The sequence below is a fragment of the Pezoporus occidentalis genome, unplaced genomic scaffold, assembly GCF_034315485.1.
Source record: "Pezoporus occidentalis ecotype Australia unplaced genomic scaffold, CSIRO_AGI_Poc_V1 ctg3, whole genome shotgun sequence".
Classification (NCBI taxonomy): domain Eukaryota; kingdom Metazoa; phylum Chordata; class Aves; order Psittaciformes; family Psittacidae; genus Pezoporus; species Pezoporus occidentalis.
Window position 1 is genome coordinate 19,152,761 of NW_026914940.1, and position 21,046 is coordinate 19,173,806.

Genomic DNA, 21,046 nt, shown 5'->3' on the forward strand with positions numbered 1-21,046 from the left:
AAAAATCTTGTTAACCCATAAGAATTATAAATATTCCAGTATTCACTTGTCATCTATAGCACTAATAATACAGAACACTTAAGAGTACATAACCATTTCACTGCTAAAAACAAGTTGTTTTTCTACAAATGTTCATTAGAAACAAAGTATCTCTATCTCTAGCATTATTTAGAAATATACAAGTAAAATCTCAGCTCTTTTTATCTTTTAATTCTGACCCTAATCTGGAAAGCAGTTACTCAGAGCTTTTTTCTCCTGTAGATTCCTCCTCTTCCAGTTCTAGTCATATCGCCTTAAGGACACCGTATTCCATGTTACTCCAAGAACTGTACTATAACAAAAAAAATCTTCACAACTGCAAATTATTCCATTATTTTTACTTGCATTTCTATTACATTCTAAGAAACGGTATGCAGTTTCAAAATACAGATTATTCAAATGAACACAGACTAAATGAGACTACTGCAGGAGTGGCAAACATAGAACATTTTCTCTTCCACAAAACTGACACTACTATCGATTTCTTTTTGTGTGTAATGTATTTTCTACTAACACTTTTCTTCAGTATGATTCTAACTTAATCTGGTCAGCACTAAAATCATTAATTTCAAAATAAACATACATGTCAATAATGACATGCAAAACACGCATACATGTGCATGTGTCCATGCAATATAAAATCCCCTCTCATTTGAGTCAAGTATGTGCTTCTGTAAATACAGAAAGGACTACTCTGTGACAGTGACATCTTCTGGTATGGACATATATCCTTCCCAACAACAGACAACTGTTCCAATTATCACCAATCAGAAACTGTTTTAATTATCATCAGGGCATAACTCATAAAAATCTATTCAAATGTCTGTAAGGTTTTCAGGCTTATTTGCTGCTTTATTTGTAAATTAATAACATAAACACCTTTTATATAGTACATTCATTATTTTGATTCTGGTACTTCAACTGCTTAAAAATATATTTTTGTAAAATTCAATTCTCCACAGTAAAAAAACTGCTATTAGTCATAATTGTGTTCTGTCACTGACAGAAGTTAGGTAATCTGCTAATCATTTAAAATGTTATTCCTTCTAAAGAAAATTATAATCCCCCTTAAAGAGAAGGATTAGAGACTCCTAAGGAAGTATAGAAAGAGCCTTAAAGCAGAATCATACTGTTAGTAGACTATGATCTCTTAATTTATGACAGAAAATTATATAGAAAAATGTATGAAAGCAATATCTAAGGATTATGGGTTTTATCTAGAGTGTTTACCACCTTTATATGTGTAAAATTCAACATAAAATGGTTTAGTTACTGTATCTCGAGTCACTGATGATGATCTGATTGCATACTAAAAATCAGTATCTGTGGATTTGGCAATTTTTTATAACCAAAAAGTCTTCCAAAACTACTTTAAACACAGGTACAGGAAAATATTACTCAGACTTCAAGTGAAAGAAAACAGAGATCCTCAAGTCCCAGCAGTACTTACCAGAGCAAACCATTCTAGCACTCCTATAAAAAATAATTATTTTATTGTATTTATTATATTTCTCTCTGTAGAACCTATGATGTAAATACCTTCTGTAATCAAACATGGTAAAAATATGTAGTACTTCACAACTGCTGCCCTAAAGAGCTCCCAGTCTAAATAGAAATACTAAGCAAAGAGCAGGGAAGAGTGGGTAAAACATGAAAGCATATACAGCAAGGACAGCAAACATCATGTGATTAGATATGATTATTTCCTGGCATATCTAGACTGTATCTCATACAAGCATTTCACAACACATGACCACAAAGAAATTAATATACTAGGATGATAATTTGTGAAAGAGATTTCTTTTCATGACGTTTTGCCTCCAAAATAGAAATAAACACTTTAAACATGTAAATACTAAATTAAAAAGTCTGATGAGAGAGACAGATAAAGTAATAGTACATACAGACCCTCACTGGTACAACCAAGGACTGCAATTGATATCTTGAGACTTGCTATTAGGCAAATTAAATGGTTTTAATGATATAAAATAAGGGGATTAAATTTTAAGCAGAAGTATTATAAATTTTTGAAAGACTGTCTTGATTCAATTTATTCTTGCTCCTATATTATCTGAAAAATTACCTAGTAATTCAGCAACTGTATAACATTATAACATATTCGCAACAAAAAAAAAAACAGTAATCTGATTAAATGCATGGGTAACACTAAAAATATCAAATATCCACAAAAGCTTAAACTACAGTATGTGCCTAAAGTGCTAATCCTGAAAAGGTACATACATATGTAGATTAACTGAAATACTCTCATTTGCTGCAGTGTAAATCCTTGGTATTTAAAAAAGGGCATATGTCTAGGTATTTTTCCAATGATGATTATATTTAGATAGTGCTATTTACACTGTCTTTTCTTTTTTCATGTAGAACCCTGTACAATTTATAAGCCACAGGTCTAAATATATATAAAAAAAAGACTAAATAATTATGATAATAATTCCAACTATGTCTGTGCACTCCAGTAACATCAATTGCAGTTGGGTTTATTTTTCCCTATATAGCCTCTCAAAAAGGCTTTCAGGTGAAAAACAAACCCTCCTTTATGTACAGACCTTCATAAGATTCTATTTCCTTGTCTCCATTGTCTAGGAAAAGTAACAAAAACAGAACAACAAAAAAAAAAAAAAGGAACCAAAGGACAGGGGTTAAAAACAACAGAAGTTTCATAAAAGATACAATATACATGTTAAGGATTAAAAAGAAAGGAGTGTATATGGCCATTTAGACTGATTTTGCACAGCACATGAAGTTATCAAGAAGTGGAAGGGTGAAAATGTATATGCTATCAAAAATATATTTGCATACCTCTGTTTCTAGTCATTTTGGAAAATGTCTCCATTGACTAGTTGCTGACTAGTGCTTTTATAAGACATTAAAGATAAGCACAATTATAGTACCACTAAAACATGAATCATGAAATATCTTGCTGATCTCTTCTGTTTTAAAGATTATTATGTCTTGCTCTTCCGGTTTCAAGATGCAGGTTTTATATTAGCAATTGGTAACATACTCCATGTGAACACACAAGTGATCAGCTATCTCCTAACTCCCAAAAGAGCCAGTTTTATCACTAAGCAACACACAAAAGATCATTTCATGTCCCTGTTTAAGTCAGTGACAAAACACCTACTGAGCTCAAAAGGAACAGGACAATGCTAACAGTTAGTCCATTTTGGTTCGTGCGCACTGCACTACTAATTATTGTTGTACTGCTAATGTTTCATTTCAGTCAAGACTACTGTAGATATTCAAACATGATAGAAGAAAATAGAGTACAAAATACTACTATCAAATCCCAATTCAGTACTCAAAAACTCAAGAGATTTCAGCTGTAATGCCCCCCCCCAAAATACAAAAAAAAAGTAATCAACCTTCATGAACAATTTTGCAATGTCATCAAGGAGAAAAACATACACTTACTTCTCTCCAACGTCCCCTTTGGTGGGAGCTGTGGTAATTGCCTGCCCCTTCGCCCTACTACTGGAGTACTTGATGGGCTTGTCTGAACAGACCCAGTTCGAGGATGTGACCTATGAGACACATTACAAAACAAACCATAGCCATTAAAAGACAAATTCATCCTTAAATACCATCAAGAACTGATAACATAAGTAGGCTTTAGATCACTTAGGACCCTTGAAGTCTCATAGTGAAATTAGCATCTCTTTTCAGAATAAGACCTGATTAAAAAGAGCTATCTCTCCAAGAAAAAGAAAAGAAAGCCAAACTAAGGCTGAACATTCATAAGATGTTTGTCTGCATAGTCAAACCAGAAAATGCATTGTGTGTATATTCATGTGCACATGGACATAATACCCACATACACATAAAATTATCCACAAGTTAAATTCAACTATCTTTACTCAGCTTGTATTTGGTTAAATTACCATTGAGTGGCATGAGATTATAGGGATTTGTTTAAACAAAGTAATAAACTGAGAAAATACACTCATAGTTGACTCTAATTCTCACTGGGGATTTGATGTTACTGACTCTAACTTTTAGAAAATAAAAGAATGTATTCTGCAGTACTAAAATAAGGAGAGGTTTTACTGAACATCAACTAGACCGAAATGTACTGATCTTTTTACTATATTATGTTTATTTAAGCTAAGAGTAAAGTATAGAAATCTTCAAAATGTCAATCAGTAAAGTAGAGCACTCAAACAGGAACAATACAGACTATGGCACAGTAAAATGTAATCAGAAAAAATGGTGGTTAAAATGGTAGCTGATAGACAAAGTTAGTACAGTCCATTTAAAGAAACTTAAAAAAAAAAGTTCCATTTGATGTTGTTGTGATGGTTGTTCCATAAGCAATGTCTGATGAACACAAACAATTTCTCATTCTGTAAGAGAAGTGTATGATAGTTATGAGGTGCTTTATGTGGGAAACCATCCAGGATTCCTGACAAATGAGAAATCACAAACAAATGTAGTTAAATACTGTTAGCAAACAATTTGCAATGGCAGCCACACCATTATATCCAGAGTAGAATATAAATAGTGTGTTGGCACTGAAATAGTATCTATCGCTACTAGTGATCAGCTAAGGATGAGGTGATACCAATTAGCTACTGGGAAAATAAAATGGTGAGCTGGTGGGGCAAACGGGAATTAGTCTGATTGATTTGTCTGTTTCACCTCGGTAAGGCAGGTGAAGGAGGGGCAGATCTTCCAGTCATTAATGAAGGCATCGACCTGATGAGGTTTGAGTCAGGACGCTCTGTGGATCGGGAGCGGGAGTTGGTCCGCTCTAGCATAGGACGTTGCTCTGTTGATCTGGATCTTTGATATGGCTGTCTATCTGCTGCTTCACAATTCCTGTAATGTTAGTCAAAAAGCAGCTCAGTTGACCTTTGACTTTTCTATTAATTATAAAATATGCTGCATGATACTGGTTTGAAGCAAATACTTTTGTCATGTACATTTTTATTGGGTAAAATTTCTGAGTTCGCTTCTTGATAACATACAGTATTTTATACATGTATGATTCAGCTTGCTCTGTACTCTTGATAAATGGGCTGAAATGTTTCCAATGTCTCAGTAATGACTATCCATGCAATAGTCTGTACCCTGAGAACTTCTGGGTAAAAATATTGTTATTTTAGAATCATAGAATAGTTAAAGTTGGAAAGGACCTTAAGATCATCTAGTTCCAACCCCCCTGCCATGGGCAGGGACACCACACGCTTTTTCTTATTAATACATCAACATTAGAGGAAAATAACAGCTGACAATATTGAGTCTCACTAAAGCTAACGACTCATTTAATTGTGCAGTTCAATTGAGCATTTTTACTCAAATTACTAGATTTTTACAGACTGTATTATCTTTAGAGTTAGTACTCCTGTTTATAGGAGAGTCCACATTCCAAATGTTATAATTACCATGTAGTACTGTTAACTATCATCGGACTTAGGATGTCTGTCAAAATATAGGCTAGAGTATACTGATGGATTCATAGGCATGCTTGGACTGTAGTCAGATGAAAATGTACAGCATCATTAGTACTTGCAGAGGTTCCACCAACTAGACGAAGTTTGGTTTGTAATAAAAAAAAAATAAATTCTTCTAATCCACAGCCTAATGAACTTTGCCATTAAAAATTACCATTAGAGATGCAACGGGGAAAAACTAGACTGAGTAGAAGAGAATTCCTTGACCAAGCAGTCAAGTCTTTTACTATCTGAGGCAATTAATCATGCCATTACTTTCAGAAATGAATCAAGTCCCACATTTTTTCACAATGTAATTGGGCTGATTGCAAGGAGTAATATTTGCTAGCAATATCCTAAAAAACATAAAATCAAAGTAATTATAAAAGTAAAATCCACACCCTGATGGAGCTACTCATTAAATTCATATTCCTCCCACCTCTCCTTGAGTAACTGAACAGCTATAGAATACAAATGGGGAACATGTACCCTTCAGGACTTCTCCTTGAGTGAAGTCATGCATTTTACAATGAAGCCAGTTAATACAAAGAGTGACTGGATGGTGATTAAATGTAACAAGAAGCCAAATATTAATTAGCGTCAAAAAAGGGACATACCACAGTCTCTCACTATGAAGAGTCTTATTTTATTAATAGCCATTTTTTTTTCAAAACAATGTATTGTGACAGAGTATAGCTGTCTCCAGGGTGGATAACTTTGCTGAACAGGTTGATAAAGATTCATTAAAATGAATGTTTCTTCAGGCCTTCCATGAGGTCTTAATTGGACCCCTAGAGCGTATGAAGGATTTACCACAGACAGGTTCAGAATAATACCATTCACTATGAACCTACATCTATAAGCTCCTAACAAGCAAACACACCACAGTGAGACACATAACGGTAATTATAAGCTGAGGCACTAAAGATTGGAGGAAAAGTACAATGAGCCTGGCACAAAACTACAACAGAATTACCTTGCTTCTTCTTTTATCAGATCTGTTTCTGAATGGGAAGCTTCATCAGCAAAAACATCCACTGTCTCGCTTCTTTTACATTGTGGATAGACAAAAAACAAAACCTTAGCTTTGATACGAATGTTGCTTAATTTAGGTAACTGTTCAAGAGAGGTTTCAGCACTACAGAATGTGAGAAAGGTGTCAGCCCTCTGCTGATAAAAAATGACCACGGTAATAAATTCTTAGACTATGGGAATAAATTCCAAGAATAAAATATTCCTACATTCAATAAAATTACAAATAGAACACAACTGAGGTCCAGACAACCCACCCCTACCCTGTTTACAAACATATTTAAGGAAATTATTGAGCCCACAAAGACCTTCTTTGGGTCTGTCACACACAAAAAGCTAGAACAACCCTTTTACTGCCAGTGAGTGTGGGACTGCTGGAGCACACAGCACCAAGGACTAGGCAATATGGTGAGATGTGTAATTCCATTTTATATTTTTCTCTCCCACAGCGAGTAGGACATAGAAAGGATCAGGTGAGTAGCAACACATGGTTCTTACAAACACTTCATAAGAAGTTAAGCCTCTTTCACTTGTTACTCCTAAGGCTTCATTCACTTCAGCTGTAGTATCAAATGTGTTTCTTAGGATGTTAGGGATATGACCCATTGCCTGGATTAAAAGGCAGAGAGACTTTTCTGCCACTAGGATCAATACTAATGGCTTGGTGGGCAGGTTTTGTATTTTGCAGAGCATCACAGAGCCACTATATCTAACCAGTATATTAACAGATAAAGGCCTCAGAAATTTCATATTCAAGGGGTTCTATAAATCATTTGCCACAATCTGCAGCTGGCATTTACTTCAACTGGAAAAACAGCAAGGAGTTCCCAGAAGTGAAGGAGAACATGGATTTTGGAAGTGAACCCTTTGCTCTTAATGAAGCTTTGGCATCACTGTTTTGTAGACTGAAGTATTTGAAGACCAAGTTGAATCCTAGGTGAAACTGAGTTGTTACCCTGGGCTACAGGCTACGTGATGCAAACCTTCCTGTACTCAGAGCAGCAGAGAGCTGTATCAGCATAGTGGCAATCTTCCACTTGAAAACTTCACTGTCTGGTTCTTGATCATACACACAGAAAGTACAATTCACAGACAGCTTTATTGCCTGTTCTTTGTCCTCACTTTTTTTTTTTTGAAACTTTTAACAGTAAACACATGTGCTATATGATCCAGGTCTTCAGAAACGGACTGTCTCTTTTATAGAGAAAATAACACTCCAATAACCTGCCTGGGCAGGGAAGCTCTTAATCTAGCACAGTATACAACTATCCGTTAGCACCACAATCCAGACATGAATGGGGCAGTTTTCAAAAGACCTTAGTGAATTTAAAAATAGGAGTTGGTAATTTTGAAGATTACATCCTTGAGGGCTTATGCTCCCAAGTTATCTAGATGAAGGTTTCTTCTTTTCTCACTGTAATTCATATGTTTTACTGATTTTTAACTGGAAATAGTCTAAGTTAAATTATTCAATATTCATATGATATTTTAAAGCTGTTTATCTTTGCTAAAAGAAATTAATTATAAAAATGCAGTTAGTGAAATGTCAAATAATGACCTCATTCATTTAGTATTGCCTACAGTAGCATCCTTCTACCTTTGGTATGGGAAACATGCATGGAAGGTGGCCTATTCCCCTGTCAAAGTCTACAAGACTTGTAAGCATAATTCTCCCCTACACTGAGGAAAGAGTACAGCAGTGTTTGGTTCTTAACCAAGCATACCTATCACACTGAAACAGTCTGAAATCTCTTTAAGCCACCATGCACAAAGCTCTGTGAGTATTCACAACCTAATTTTATATACCAAAACCATCAAAAATTAGAATTAGATTCCCATGGTATTTAGGTAGCACTGTAAATTTCTAGTAACTACAGTATCTAACCAAAGGTGTTACTATATTTTGTTTTAGCTACTGATTTATCTGCATTACTCCATATCCATATTCTGGAAATTTCAAAAGCTCTTTTTCCAATGCAGAAAATAACCATTTCTAATTTTTCAGATTTGTTACTTTTCTTAATAAAAAGGAGAATTTTCAACAAAGTAATACATTAAATTATCTAAACTTATGCATAGAGAAAGCCCTTGAAAATATGAACATTTTTCAAGAGTAAGAAATCATAACAGTTTACAACACAAAGTTATTTTTTCCCAATATAACTGAAACCAGTTTATTCAAAAGCCCAAGTCAAATTATTTTACTGTGTGCAAGCCTAAAAGAACAAGGTATGAGTATGAGATCATGCCAAGCACAATTTTAGTACTAGGTTGTTCTTGTAACAAAAAACTGAATAAATAACAATAGAATTACTGTAGGATTATAGTCCACTACAATTCAGCTCCTAGTACATCTTTTTTCATCTAGGAACACTAATCACAAAACAAGTAAAATAGAGCTATACATTTTCTAATTATCATGATTTCAAACTCCAGCTAATATACAGTGGTAATACCTGTCAGTGTCTGTGGATGGCTGCTGGATTTCAATCCTTGGACATGTTATTCTTCTACTAGCTATAGGAACTTTGCTGTTCAGTCACAGACACAAGATCCTCTGTTAGCATAACATAGATAAGCATGTCTACAAACAACTGAGATTTCTAGTAGAAAACAAACTTAAATTCGAGTCATAAATATTGTAATAGAAAATGGAAAAATGGGAAGGAGCAGTATATGGCAAAATATCTAGATAAACTGGTGACTCAATATGTCATCAGATCACTCATCTATACTTACAAAGAAACAATATAAAATTATGCGCTGCTATAGTTTTTAAAATGAAGGAACTTAATGCTTTTAGTCACTCTTGCAAAATAAATAAAAACAGGAAGCAAAGATATATATCTATACACATACTTGCACACACCCACACTATCTAGTTACATGTACATTACACAGTGGTGTATGTGATAACTACAGGTACATCTACATGACAGTCACAGGCATGACTAAACTGTAACGTGCCAGTTTCGGAACTACTTTTCTATCTTCTGACTCAGCTAAACAGCCAAAGCAGAGAACACATCTGCAACCTCAAGCATACTATGCTCCACACACCTACGTGCACTGCCTACAGTGGCAGAAACATAGATGCTTACTGCTTGCTTAGGTATCTATACATGTCTTTACAGTCACTTTGGTGACTCTGTTGTAGACATATCTTACCATGCTAACACATGATTACATAGTAAAATTATTAAAACGTTTAAAGAAAGCACATATAGCTATACCTATAGAGATTTGCCCTTCAAAATATTTCATCGCCAATAGACTTACTGAGGAACAACCCCAGGTTCCAGTATAGGTTGGGGAACGACCTGTTAGAGAGCAGTGTAGGGGAGAGGGACCTGGGGGTCCTAGTGGACGACAGGATGACCATGAACCAACACTGTTCCCTTGTGGCCAAGAAGGCCAAAGGCATCCTGGGGTGTATTAGAAGGGGGGTGGTTAGTAGGTTGAGAGAGGTCCTCCTTCCCCTCTACTCTGCCCTGGTGAGATGGCATCTGGAATATTGTGTCCAGTTCTGGGCCCCTCAGTTCAAGAAGGACAGGGAGCTGCTGGAGAGAGTCCAGCGCAGGGCAACTAAGATGATTAAGGGAGTGGAGCATCTCCCTTATTAGGAAAGACTGAGGGAGCTGGGTCTCTATAGTTTGGAGAAGAGGAGACTGAGGGGTGGCCTTATTAGTGTCTATAAATATATAAAGGGGGAGTGTCACGAGGATGGAGGCAGGCTCTACTCAGTGGCAAACAATGATAGGACAAGGGGTAATGGGTACAAACTGGAACACAAGAGGTTCCACTTAAACTTGAGAAGAAACTTCTCGGTGAGGCTGCCCAGGGAGGTTGTGGAGTCTCCTTCACTGGAGACATTCAAAACCCGCCTGGACACATTCCTGTGTAACATTATCTAGGTGTTCCTGCTCCGGCAGGGGGATTGGACTAGATGATCTTTCGAGGTCCCTTCCAATCTCTAGCATACTGTGTACTGTGAATAGCAAAGCCCTGCTTTAAGTCAGGAGTTACATCTGACAGTTTTCCAAGGTTCTTTCCAACCCAAATTAGTTAATAATTCTATGGATGCAGTCAGAGATTTATGGTAGCTATTACAATAAAATATCCATAAAACTGATGTGTCAGTCCTGGAACAATTAAGACTGGAACTACGTGATGAAATATTTCATATCTCTTTGCCTGTAAAATCAGACACAATTAATTTTGTGTATTTTTGAGGAATAGAAAGCAACTTGTACATTTGTAGGGAAAATGGTAAAATTATGTAAGCAATTTCTTCTTCATAGAAGATCAATATCAAACAAAAAGAAGTGGTGAATGGTTTTGAGAAAAAGGCTTCTTAACTTCCAGTTAACACTATTTGTAACTGATTTTGAATGAAAGCAAAAATAACAAAACAGATAATAATTATTCTTGTTTATTATTAGTAATAACATTTATAATTACTTATAATAATGACTATCATTAATAACTATTACTGGTTATTATTATATCATTTGTTGTGTTTGCTTTCATTTGAATTATTATTATTGTTGTTTAACTTAAATAGTTAAATTTAACTAGTTTAAAAATCAATTTCCACTATTTTATTCATAGGTGATTTCTCAAAAAACGATCCTTGCAGGCTATTATTTCCTTACACAAAAGTGAACCAGTGAATTCAAGCAACAAAAATGTTGCCTTACGTCTTATTAATTTATTTAGTTTGGACTAACTTTATCATATTAACATTTATTCATATTTTTATTCTGTGCCTACAATATGAAATACTTGGAGGTATTCAACACTAATTGAAAAGTCTGAGAGACACAGACAGATTTTTGCTATAATGTAATATGTTAACTGTTTGTTTTAACATTATTTTTCCTGGTACTTGTAACATATATTTTCATTTATATAGCCAGTTGCCTTTTATAGAACCTTGTATTTTGACAACTACTTCCAGCTTTCAGCATCTTTAACATAGACATCCAATTGACACATATTAAAGACTCACACTACAGCAACACTTATCTTGTTCTCATGAGATGACTCACTGAAGATTATTATAAAACTAATTAGTATTCAAAAGCTGGGAACTCAAAATTCTCAAAGAAGAGAGCTGAAAATCGTTTCCCACTCATCCACCCCAGCTCTATTTTATAACTCAATATACTTCTGCAATTTTCTCCAAGATAATAATTAAATTTCAATAAAAATATTAGAAATATTCCAAAGTAGAAGTGTTTCAGCTGTACATTATAACATCACTACACATTTTTTCTCATTTCAGAACACAGTATGTCACCCACTCAGCTTGAATGTTGCATCACAATGTATGAGCAATGACAGGAACATTGAAGGGTTTTAATGAACATGTATTTCATCACAGAAGAGTAAGTGGTATGTAAGACAATGCATACAGAGGTTTGAGAGAGAAGCAGTGAGAGAAGCTCAGCCTTAGGGCTGGAATGTTCAAACACAGTTCAGCAGACCGCGTGGACTGTAGACTAACCAAGTGGATCAGTTGTAGGCTTAAAATTAAGCAGGTACTTATATATGCCTCTGGACAGTGTAGCACTAAATACAAAATTTCAAAAGCACCTGGTTCTTGGTGCTTTTCGTGGGATATTTTTCCTCAGCTCTTAAATCTAACTTTATTTGCACATGCACACTGTATTTAATTGGCCTTCTGTTTTCCAAAAATATTCTGAAAGGCCAATAAGATGGTAGACATTTAATTAGTAAATTGTCACAAATACAGCTTAATACTGCAAATATGTGTTCATCTCTCTTCTGAACTTTTGGCAACAGACCTGTAGTTCTGACCTCACTGAAGTCAACAAGACTTCTGTCACCTGATGAGGCCAGGATTTCAATCAGATCATTCCAAGACAGTTATGCAATAATTCATTGTCTTTTAAGCTCTTAAATTACAAATGAGCAAAATAGCGTACTGTTTCTGTTAAAGGCATTCTGTGAAACCATTGATCTTAACAGAATGTGATCCATTTAAACAGTCTTCATTCTATTCAAGTATGTACTGTGCCGTATGGTCTACCTAAAGTCATACTGGCTCACAACAAATGTGGTTTTACTTCTTTTTCCATAGCTTTTGGGAGCTATTTTTAAATGGGGATAGAGAATAGTAACAAAAAAATTTTCTTTTTCAAGTTAAAAATCTTTTTTATTCCTCTGATTTTTACCTATATTAGCACCTATACAGTACTAAATCTAAGTGAAGTAAATCATAACTATTTAATGTGACTATCAAAGCAAATACAAAACTTTGTTTACACTAAGCACTTTCCAGCCTTCTTCAAATGCTATCCATTTTCAGTATGTTTGGCACTTTCCCAGGAAGAACTAATAAGCACGGCTCTTGCCATAAGCATAAATGAAGTGTATACTTCAAAAACCTAAAATTGAAGAGGCAGCAAACAGAGGCATGCTGGTTCAAAGAACTAGGGAAGAAATATGGTCTGAGAAAGTCTCTGTGGCTGCAATATTGAGCCAAAAGACCCTTACAAACCTCTCTTCTACAAAGACAAGAGAAACTTGCATCAAAATATTAGGGATTAATTCTGGGGTTTTACCATATTTTATTTTTAGTTTCAGGATGACAAAGTCACTTATGTTCTCCTTCAGTCTCTGAGTTCCTTAAACAGAATTCCTCTTTTAGTCAATATATACAGAATAAATATGAATCATAATTCTATTTAAATATTCTTAGGACTGCAGATGAACTATGATTAATCCTTTTCATATATAAATCTTCTGGTTTCAATATATGGTATCATTTTATATGGTTTGTTATATTCAACTGAGTATAGTCTATAGCTTTCAGTGACTTGTTTTAGGTACATAACTATTTCTCCAAAGAGATACATTGACTTTTACCAACACAAAAGAATAAATAAGAACACAAAATTCAAAGTATGGTCAGTAATTAATTTAGTAAAAAGTAATTAATTCCATATTTAAGCAAAATTTACATGTTATTAAATATTTGCACACAATTATAACATTTGAGACATCAACGCATAGTGTTACTTTGTACAATTTCACAACATTGAAATACAGTGTTGTTAACTTCTCAAGGAAAAGTTCCCGGTAACTCTGTGGGAGCTTCACCCAAGAACTCCAGGATTTAATAGCCTTTTGGACTCACACCATATGTTTGTTTGTTTTAGCCAAAACATTCTACAGGCATAGTCCAGCTTCTACTTACAAGATGGGGAAAGGCAGGAAGGAGCAAGCTCTGTGCACATTCACAAAGAAAGTAAGTAAAAATAAAGAAGAAAAATGTTGCAACAGCAAAAAGAAAATGAGGGGGAAGCTGTAAAGTCAAAGATCTAATAGCAAGTTCTAAATCTGTGTGCTCCCTTGATCAGGAGCCAAATGCAGCTGGGAAGAACTGAAGATTGTAAGGCACACAGCACCTTGCATCAGTCACACAGGAAGATAGGTTAGACAGAACTGGGATTACTTCTGAAAGTGAAAAGTATTAGGTCTCAAAGCCACATTCCCAACACTGTGAATGTAGGCAGGTATTATCAATCAAAAAGCCCTTTTTCATTACAGCAGCCCTAAACAGTGAGAACATGCTTCAAAAATAGCTCAAACATAATTAATGTTCTTTTTCTATTTTTAACTGAATAAAACAGCTTAATCCTAAAAAAATGACTAGCACATAAATGTGCCTTAGTCCTGAGATAAGAAAGAAAGATCTCAAGAAAAATATACTTATTAAAAATAACTTTGGTACAATTATAAATGAACTCACATTATAAAGATTAGAAATATATTTTAGCTATATCTGTAAACTACACTCTTTACTTACCCATATTTTTCAGCTGACCCATTGACTACATGATCTGCCCAAGAACTTGCACCATTGTACCACCTTTACAATGCAGTTAAAATAAAGAAATGTTATAAAGAAACATATGTATTGTTAATAACACTCTAATTCATGACACAACCACGTCTCAATAAAATGGGAAGCTTTCAAAATGTTTCCAAAACGATTTGTACATTTCCTATTTTTAATCTGTATCTTTTTTTTTTTTAATTAAAAAGCAGGAAATCTTGATGTATTTCACCCTTATTCTTTCCAGTACTTTAGCTATGAATTTTAGTTCTGTAAAGACTAACTAATCCCTTATCTTTTCTCACACAAAAGTCTTCATGTTTTCAATGTCTGCTGGGTTTGTGGAATAACTAAAAAGCAATTGTGGAGACATAACATTAACAAAATAAACATTCTATGCAACAATAGTTTAAAATACTGATTTTAACTTCAAATACATAACTTTTTCAGATTTTATATTTTTTATAGTTGATAGGGTGGTTGGGTTTTAAAGAAATTAAGAAGAAGAAGAAAACTCACTTCACTCAGATCAGACAATGAAAACTAAATTTTATACTTGCATTACTCTTCCAGGTATTGAACAGGGGCTATCTAAACATTTTCAACATCAATTCAACTGATCAGTTGAAGACAACATAAAAGACATGTAAAATATCTTAAGTAGAATCATTCAGAAAAGAAATAAATGGGACCAAAAAATCTGGTTCCATTTCACAAAACGGGATAAACTGTTTATGTGCCATTACTCCAGTATATTAACACTATATATAAATCATCAAAGATTTGGTTAAAGAGTTTCAACTGGATACGTATTTTCATGATCTTGCTTGGGTAAAGTGTTGGAACTGCAATAGCGCTACTATTCAGGATTTCCACATGACAATGAGTGAGAAGCAAGGCAGTGATTTTCAGAAGAGATCAAGAGACCACTGTTTTATCAGCTTGGATATAAATCTTCCTTTGTCTGAATGGAAATACTACCCAAAGTCTGCAGGATGAACATTTTAATGGCTTGAATATACTTATCCAAAGTTTTTCATGAGTCTGTTCCTGGGAATCACAGCAGTATTTTTTTCATGACTCCATTTTATTCCAAACTTCTCAGATTTCAGAATCTGACATTTTGCAATGCGTTATCAAACTAAATAACCCCACACCTCCTGGTCATTATGTTGAGGGAAGACAGCATGGAGTGCGGTATATGTGAAAGTCACTCAGCTGCTCTTGTTTCTCCTACATCAAATTGAATAGGATGGGAATGGCTTTTTTTTTTTTTTTTTTTTCCCCATGGTCTGTAGCCAGATCAGTTACTGGATGAAAGTTACTTTAGTAGCTGGAGAACGACAGGTATATGTTTACACACTCCCTGATCATCAGTATCCTTAAAACAGAAGCCAGGCTCTCCAGTTAGCCAGCATTTTAAGTAAGATTCTTTGGTGAAAGCACTTTATTATAGATACCATAATACATAGCATGGTTTTAAAAATGCAGTGCACTTTATTTTTTGTGAAATGTGATTGTATTTATTCATAGCAATCAAATAAAATTTCTCGCTATTAGTTAAAAAATAATCCCTGCCTTATCAGCTCCCATACTGGAGCAAAAAACAGACAATGACTTAAAAATGGACAGAGAAATATAAAAGATCTGATCGTACAATGAGAAAGGAACATCAACTTGCTTTTTTTCATATTTCCTTCTTTTTGGACTTTGCCTATCTTTCTGAAGATGACATGCTGTGCTGTCATCAAATAACTATTTCCAGAGACACTCCAAAAGTTTTCATATTACATATCAGAATTTAATTCTATTGTGATACACTATGTGCATATCGAAATTTTGGAAGAACAATAGTACTTTTGATCCTAGAACAGCATCACCCAAAATTGATTTGAAGGCATTCAGTTAGTCCTTTTTTAAGTCAGTAGGAGCAGTAACATATCAAAAGCTGAGGACCTTCTGAAGTGACTCAGGTTATTAAAAGAATGAAATAGAGAATTCTAAATTGTCCTGTAATCACCCTTAGTGGTGGGAAAGTTAGCCATTAGAAATACACTGCAGTTAAGTAGGAAAAAACCTTCAGTTGTACCTAGCTCCTCTGTACTGTTCTGTTTTCCTCCCACATCTTATGAATAAAAAAATACGAAGTCAAGGTAATGCAGAGCTAAAAGAAAATTAAGCACTTAAAACCATGGAGATTAGTTGCTCTGTATAGAGAGAAATACTTCATAAAGTGCACTGTAAATTTAAACATCATTAGTCTAGTCCAATTAAAAATTTTAGACCACACTTCAGAAAAAATGTATTATTTAACGTTATCTATTTTTACTATATAAATTAAAATACCTTTCAGGAGTATAGGTTGTGTCGTCATAATATGAATTAGGCACTCTTCTCTCCTGCCTAGTCCTCCTGAATACAGAATAAACAGCACAGATATTTAGGACATTTTAAAGACTGCTTTTCCCGTATGTTTTCCCTCACTCTATTATTAAGTGATGAATTTAGAGCACATTCATCTACAGTTCAGCAGTATATTCTGAATGTATATTTATATATATATATGTCATTTTAAACTTCTACTTTCAAATTATATTCAGAAATAATTAGCGTACTAAGAATACCTGACCAAATACACACACATTTCATAAAAGTGAAAAGTAATATCAATAGGAAAATTTGAGCAACTGTGAAATTCCAAAAATAGGATATGTTAGAAAAATTCTAACTGGCAAAACAAAAGTCAGAAAACAAAATGAAAGCAAAATTCTGTTTCTTTAAGTGAAGCAACAAAAATTCTGTCTGAAATAAACCTCACATCCAGCCAAAATGTGCACAGCCCACTTTTTATTGACTTCCAAACACTAACTTCAATGGCTAAGAAAAAAGAAGTAGCCCATAATGTGGTTTTGTCAGTGACTAAGCTGAGCTCCAAGACAGATAAATAAGTTGTGAAAAAAATTTAATACAGCGAGGTTTTCATCAGATTTTTATTTGGGAGGAACTCCTGAGTATTTTAATTTTTTAAAACAGTTTGGATAAAAACCTTGAGAACATTATTTTGCCACTGAGTCCACGTGCATGTCATCCAATCTAAAACGCGTGACTCTCAAATTATTAACTATCCTGCATAACTCTATAGGATTGTGAATTGGTGGATAGAAATAAAAGCTTAAGTTCTACATGTCCAGCCATAATGTTTTATGTATGTTCAATCTGAGAAGCTGCAGCAGTGTGAAGTGATATCAGGTAATGCACCTACTACCATGCTAACTATCACGTTAAGGTGTCAAAGAAAATTGGAGTGGGGTACTGAGCAGTAAGGTGCTCTTGATAAAGCCCCAGGTCCAAAGGACACTAAAGTCCCCGAAGCTGCACATGTGCCTATCGTCATTCTAAGGCATACAATTTCAGTGCCACCTCCATTTCTTTTGGTAGCAAAACAGCTGGACTTCTTCAAGAGGGGGTGCACTACACGAAGACAAAAATTATGAGTGCCATAGCCTAAGAATAAACTCAGAAATTAAGGTTTTGATAACATAAATGTGACCTAGGACTAATGAATTAAAGATTACCAAAACTGATAAACAGAAACTGAAGCAAACTTCAGCAAAGATGAAAGAGAACCAAGTAGTCACACTACTGTTCCCAAGAAGTGGGGAAAAAAAAGAAAAAAATCTTCAGACCACAAGAGTTAATGGGCTGGCTGTGAATGACTACAGGAAAGTGACAAAAAGAATAACAAAGTTGGCAAGTAATTTTGCCTGCTGTATCTATATGACATATGTGCCTGCAGGACACCCACACTTGTGGATTCACAGCGACATAAGATACATAACTCTTTGTCCCAGATGACAGACCTTTCCCTGAATGCTGGACTTTGTGGAACAATGTTTCCTATTTTGATGAACAGTGAAAACAGGAAAGTTATTTCCAGTGCTTCATAAAGTGAAAGTAAAAGACAGAAAGAGAGGTGGTTGTTTGACATCAACATGACACTGATTAAGCAAATGGAACTACAAAGACAGGACTAATACCTTGACCAACAAAAATAATGTAATTAAAAGTAAGCATTAAACTGGGAAAAAGTGTGAAGATAAATAAGGAAATACTGTTTAAAAAGTAATTTTTTATATACTTCCAATACATAAAGTAAGGAAAAGGAAATTACTTAGTATTTTTCAGTGGATAAGGAGGAACTGAATAAGGATTATGCTTTAAATGGTCCTTAAAAACCTAGAGAACTGTTGTTAGAATACGGAAAGACAAAAAAGATGAAAAATCAGAAAAAATTATAGTGGCTCTGATGTACTCAGAGTAGTTTGTATTCAGTAAGATGACTCAACTTCAACACTAATGTTGCCCACAGGCAGACTGGATTCAAGTGGACCAGAGAATCAGTATCAGATCCTAGGCCCAAGGAATCTCAAGATGCTGCTCTAACAGTGAGCTAGAGATGTTCCACTTTACACTGACTTTTCTTTTCTGACCCCAGGAGGAATTAGCTTTAATATCCTTGTCTTCAATAAAGCCCTAGAAAGGATTTACTCCATCTCACAGATAGAATCACATTTTTTCATCTTTATGTAATACTGACACTTTTGCCCTTTATTTTAATTGATTTTACTTTATTTTTGGGAAATTAGTGTCTGTAGAAACAAAGATTAAGTTTTGCAAGTCAAGATCCTCAAAGTAAGACAATTTGATAATAGCTCCAACTTTCAGCAATACCTGAATAATCAGATACAGCCAGAAATTTGAAACAGGTTCAGATAAACTAATGCAAATATAAGTATATAACTAAGGCAAAAAACAATATATAAAAATTAATTATTGAAATAGCATACGTATGAGCATATTTTGTCACATAATTTCTGAAAACTAACAAAAAATCCCTCTCCTTATTAAAGTTTCAGCATGAAGACTGAACTATTTACACACGTGTGTATTGGTTTCATGCGAAACAGCATAATTTCAAAACAATTGTTAAACTTAGTTCTAAATATTATAATGTCTATTATACTATAGCTGTGGAGAATTTCTAAAAACCAATACTTCTTTGGAAGGAATACTGACATGATACCATAACAGTTAAAGATTTTTTTTGTTTCTTGTTAATAAGTTTTATACTTACTAAAATGATGGCTATGTTTGATCTGAATCCAGAGCAAACCTTAACAAACTTCTCAGAACTTATATCCAAAGTGCAGTCACTAAGTTAATATATCAAGAATACTTTAGCTCTTGCTATGGAAAATTTTAAATGGCTCTTCTTGTAAAACTATAGCCATATCAACCATTACATCTGCTATTTCAGATCTGCAGCCACCACTTCCTTTTTACTGGCTCATAGTTTATCTGATTGATATCCTTATATCTATTCCCACACAACCATGTCAACTTTTTCCTGGTTTGCAATATTTCTGAAAATATCTTAATCACAGTACACCAACATGTCTTGTTACATCTCTTCAAAGCCACTGTATTTCATGTGTAAGTGCTGCATAGGAATTATCACAGGCTCAAATTCTCTCTGCTATATTCCATATGTTCTGTAATAACACACAGGTTATTGCCTGTATTGCAAATGTATACAAATGTATAAAAGTGCTCATAAATTACAGAATAAGCAGAATACAAGTATCTACAACAGAAGCTTGTACTTTTACTTTTCACACAAATTTTCAGTTAAGCAAAGTATGAGATTTCTAAAAGACCATTTTCCTGTGTACTTTGAAGTAGATAGGCTTTTCCTTATTATTTCGAAGAGAATAATACGTACCATAAGCAATTTGGAAAATTCTAGCAAAAATCAGGGTTATACAAAGACACTTACATATAATATCCATACAACTTACTTTATGAAACTGGCTTCTATAAAGCTATTCAGCTTCTCCTGGTATTTGCTCATAGTCCTGAGTAGTCATACATGCTCACAGAGTATTATAAACCATCCTCAGTATATGTGCTTAGCACTTAAAACACAGATCATATTCTCAGTTTGGAAATCAAACACAGTACTGTCAAAGTGTAAGTGGCAGAGCCAACGAGATGCTCCTTATCAATTATACCTCTCAAGGTCATAGTAAGCACCCTCAGAATAGGTACGGCACATCTTACGGGAACGAAGTAATCTGATTGCATCTTCACAAAATAGAGGATACATTGTGTGATCCTGGCTGCCAAAAAGTAAAGGGTGAACACAATGAAAAGCAACACAAAGATGAAATAAGAAGAAAACAATAAGAAAAGCAAGCAATGTCAGCAACGGAACAAAACACTGGAACAAAACTCAGCTGGAAGTTTGGGGAACTTTGCAAAACTATTTTTAAAAATTAAGGTATTTTGGCCTGCAGCTAAGACTATGAGAAAGGTATCATGCTCCAATTTTATCTGTCACTTTAATACGGCCTTACATGTATGGCATAGTGTATATGAAAATCACAGTATTAGCAGTTATTTGTGTATTGATTTTAATATTTTTCTTTATTGACATTTTAAAAGACATCAGAATGATGTAAATATAACATCATCTTCATGGACTACCAATTACAGACTACTGGCAGCAAGAAAATGTTTAAAAAGAGAAACATACGATGAATTACCCAGTGTTTGCCTACACACTGTATAGAGAAAGCTAATGCTGATATTGACA

At 34.4% G+C, this 21,046-nt stretch overlaps 1 protein-coding gene across 49 annotated transcripts in view; it reads right to left on the reverse strand.

Annotated features, from left to right (window-relative positions):
- The window catches only part of RIMS2 (regulating synaptic membrane exocytosis 2), a 455,883-nt gene that overhangs the window by 128,746 nt on the left and 306,091 nt on the right, over positions 1-21,046 (reverse strand). For 24 of the 49 annotated variants that reach the window (XM_062627211.1, XM_062627202.1, XM_062627203.1 and 21 more), the window contains 5 exons: positions 16,738-16,803; positions 14,362-14,424; positions 4,699-4,878; positions 3,475-3,584; positions 2,607-2,639 (listed from right to left, as the gene is read on the reverse strand). In XM_062627211.1, coding sequence (XP_062483195.1) covers positions 2,607-2,639; positions 3,475-3,584; positions 4,699-4,878; positions 14,362-14,424; positions 16,738-16,803 — 452 coding nt within the window. The remainder of the gene's footprint in view (positions 1-2,606; positions 2,640-3,474; positions 3,585-4,698; positions 4,879-14,361; positions 14,425-16,737; positions 16,804-21,046) is intronic. The other 25 variants (XM_062627237.1, XM_062627240.1, XM_062627241.1 and 22 more) reach the window with 5 other exon arrangements.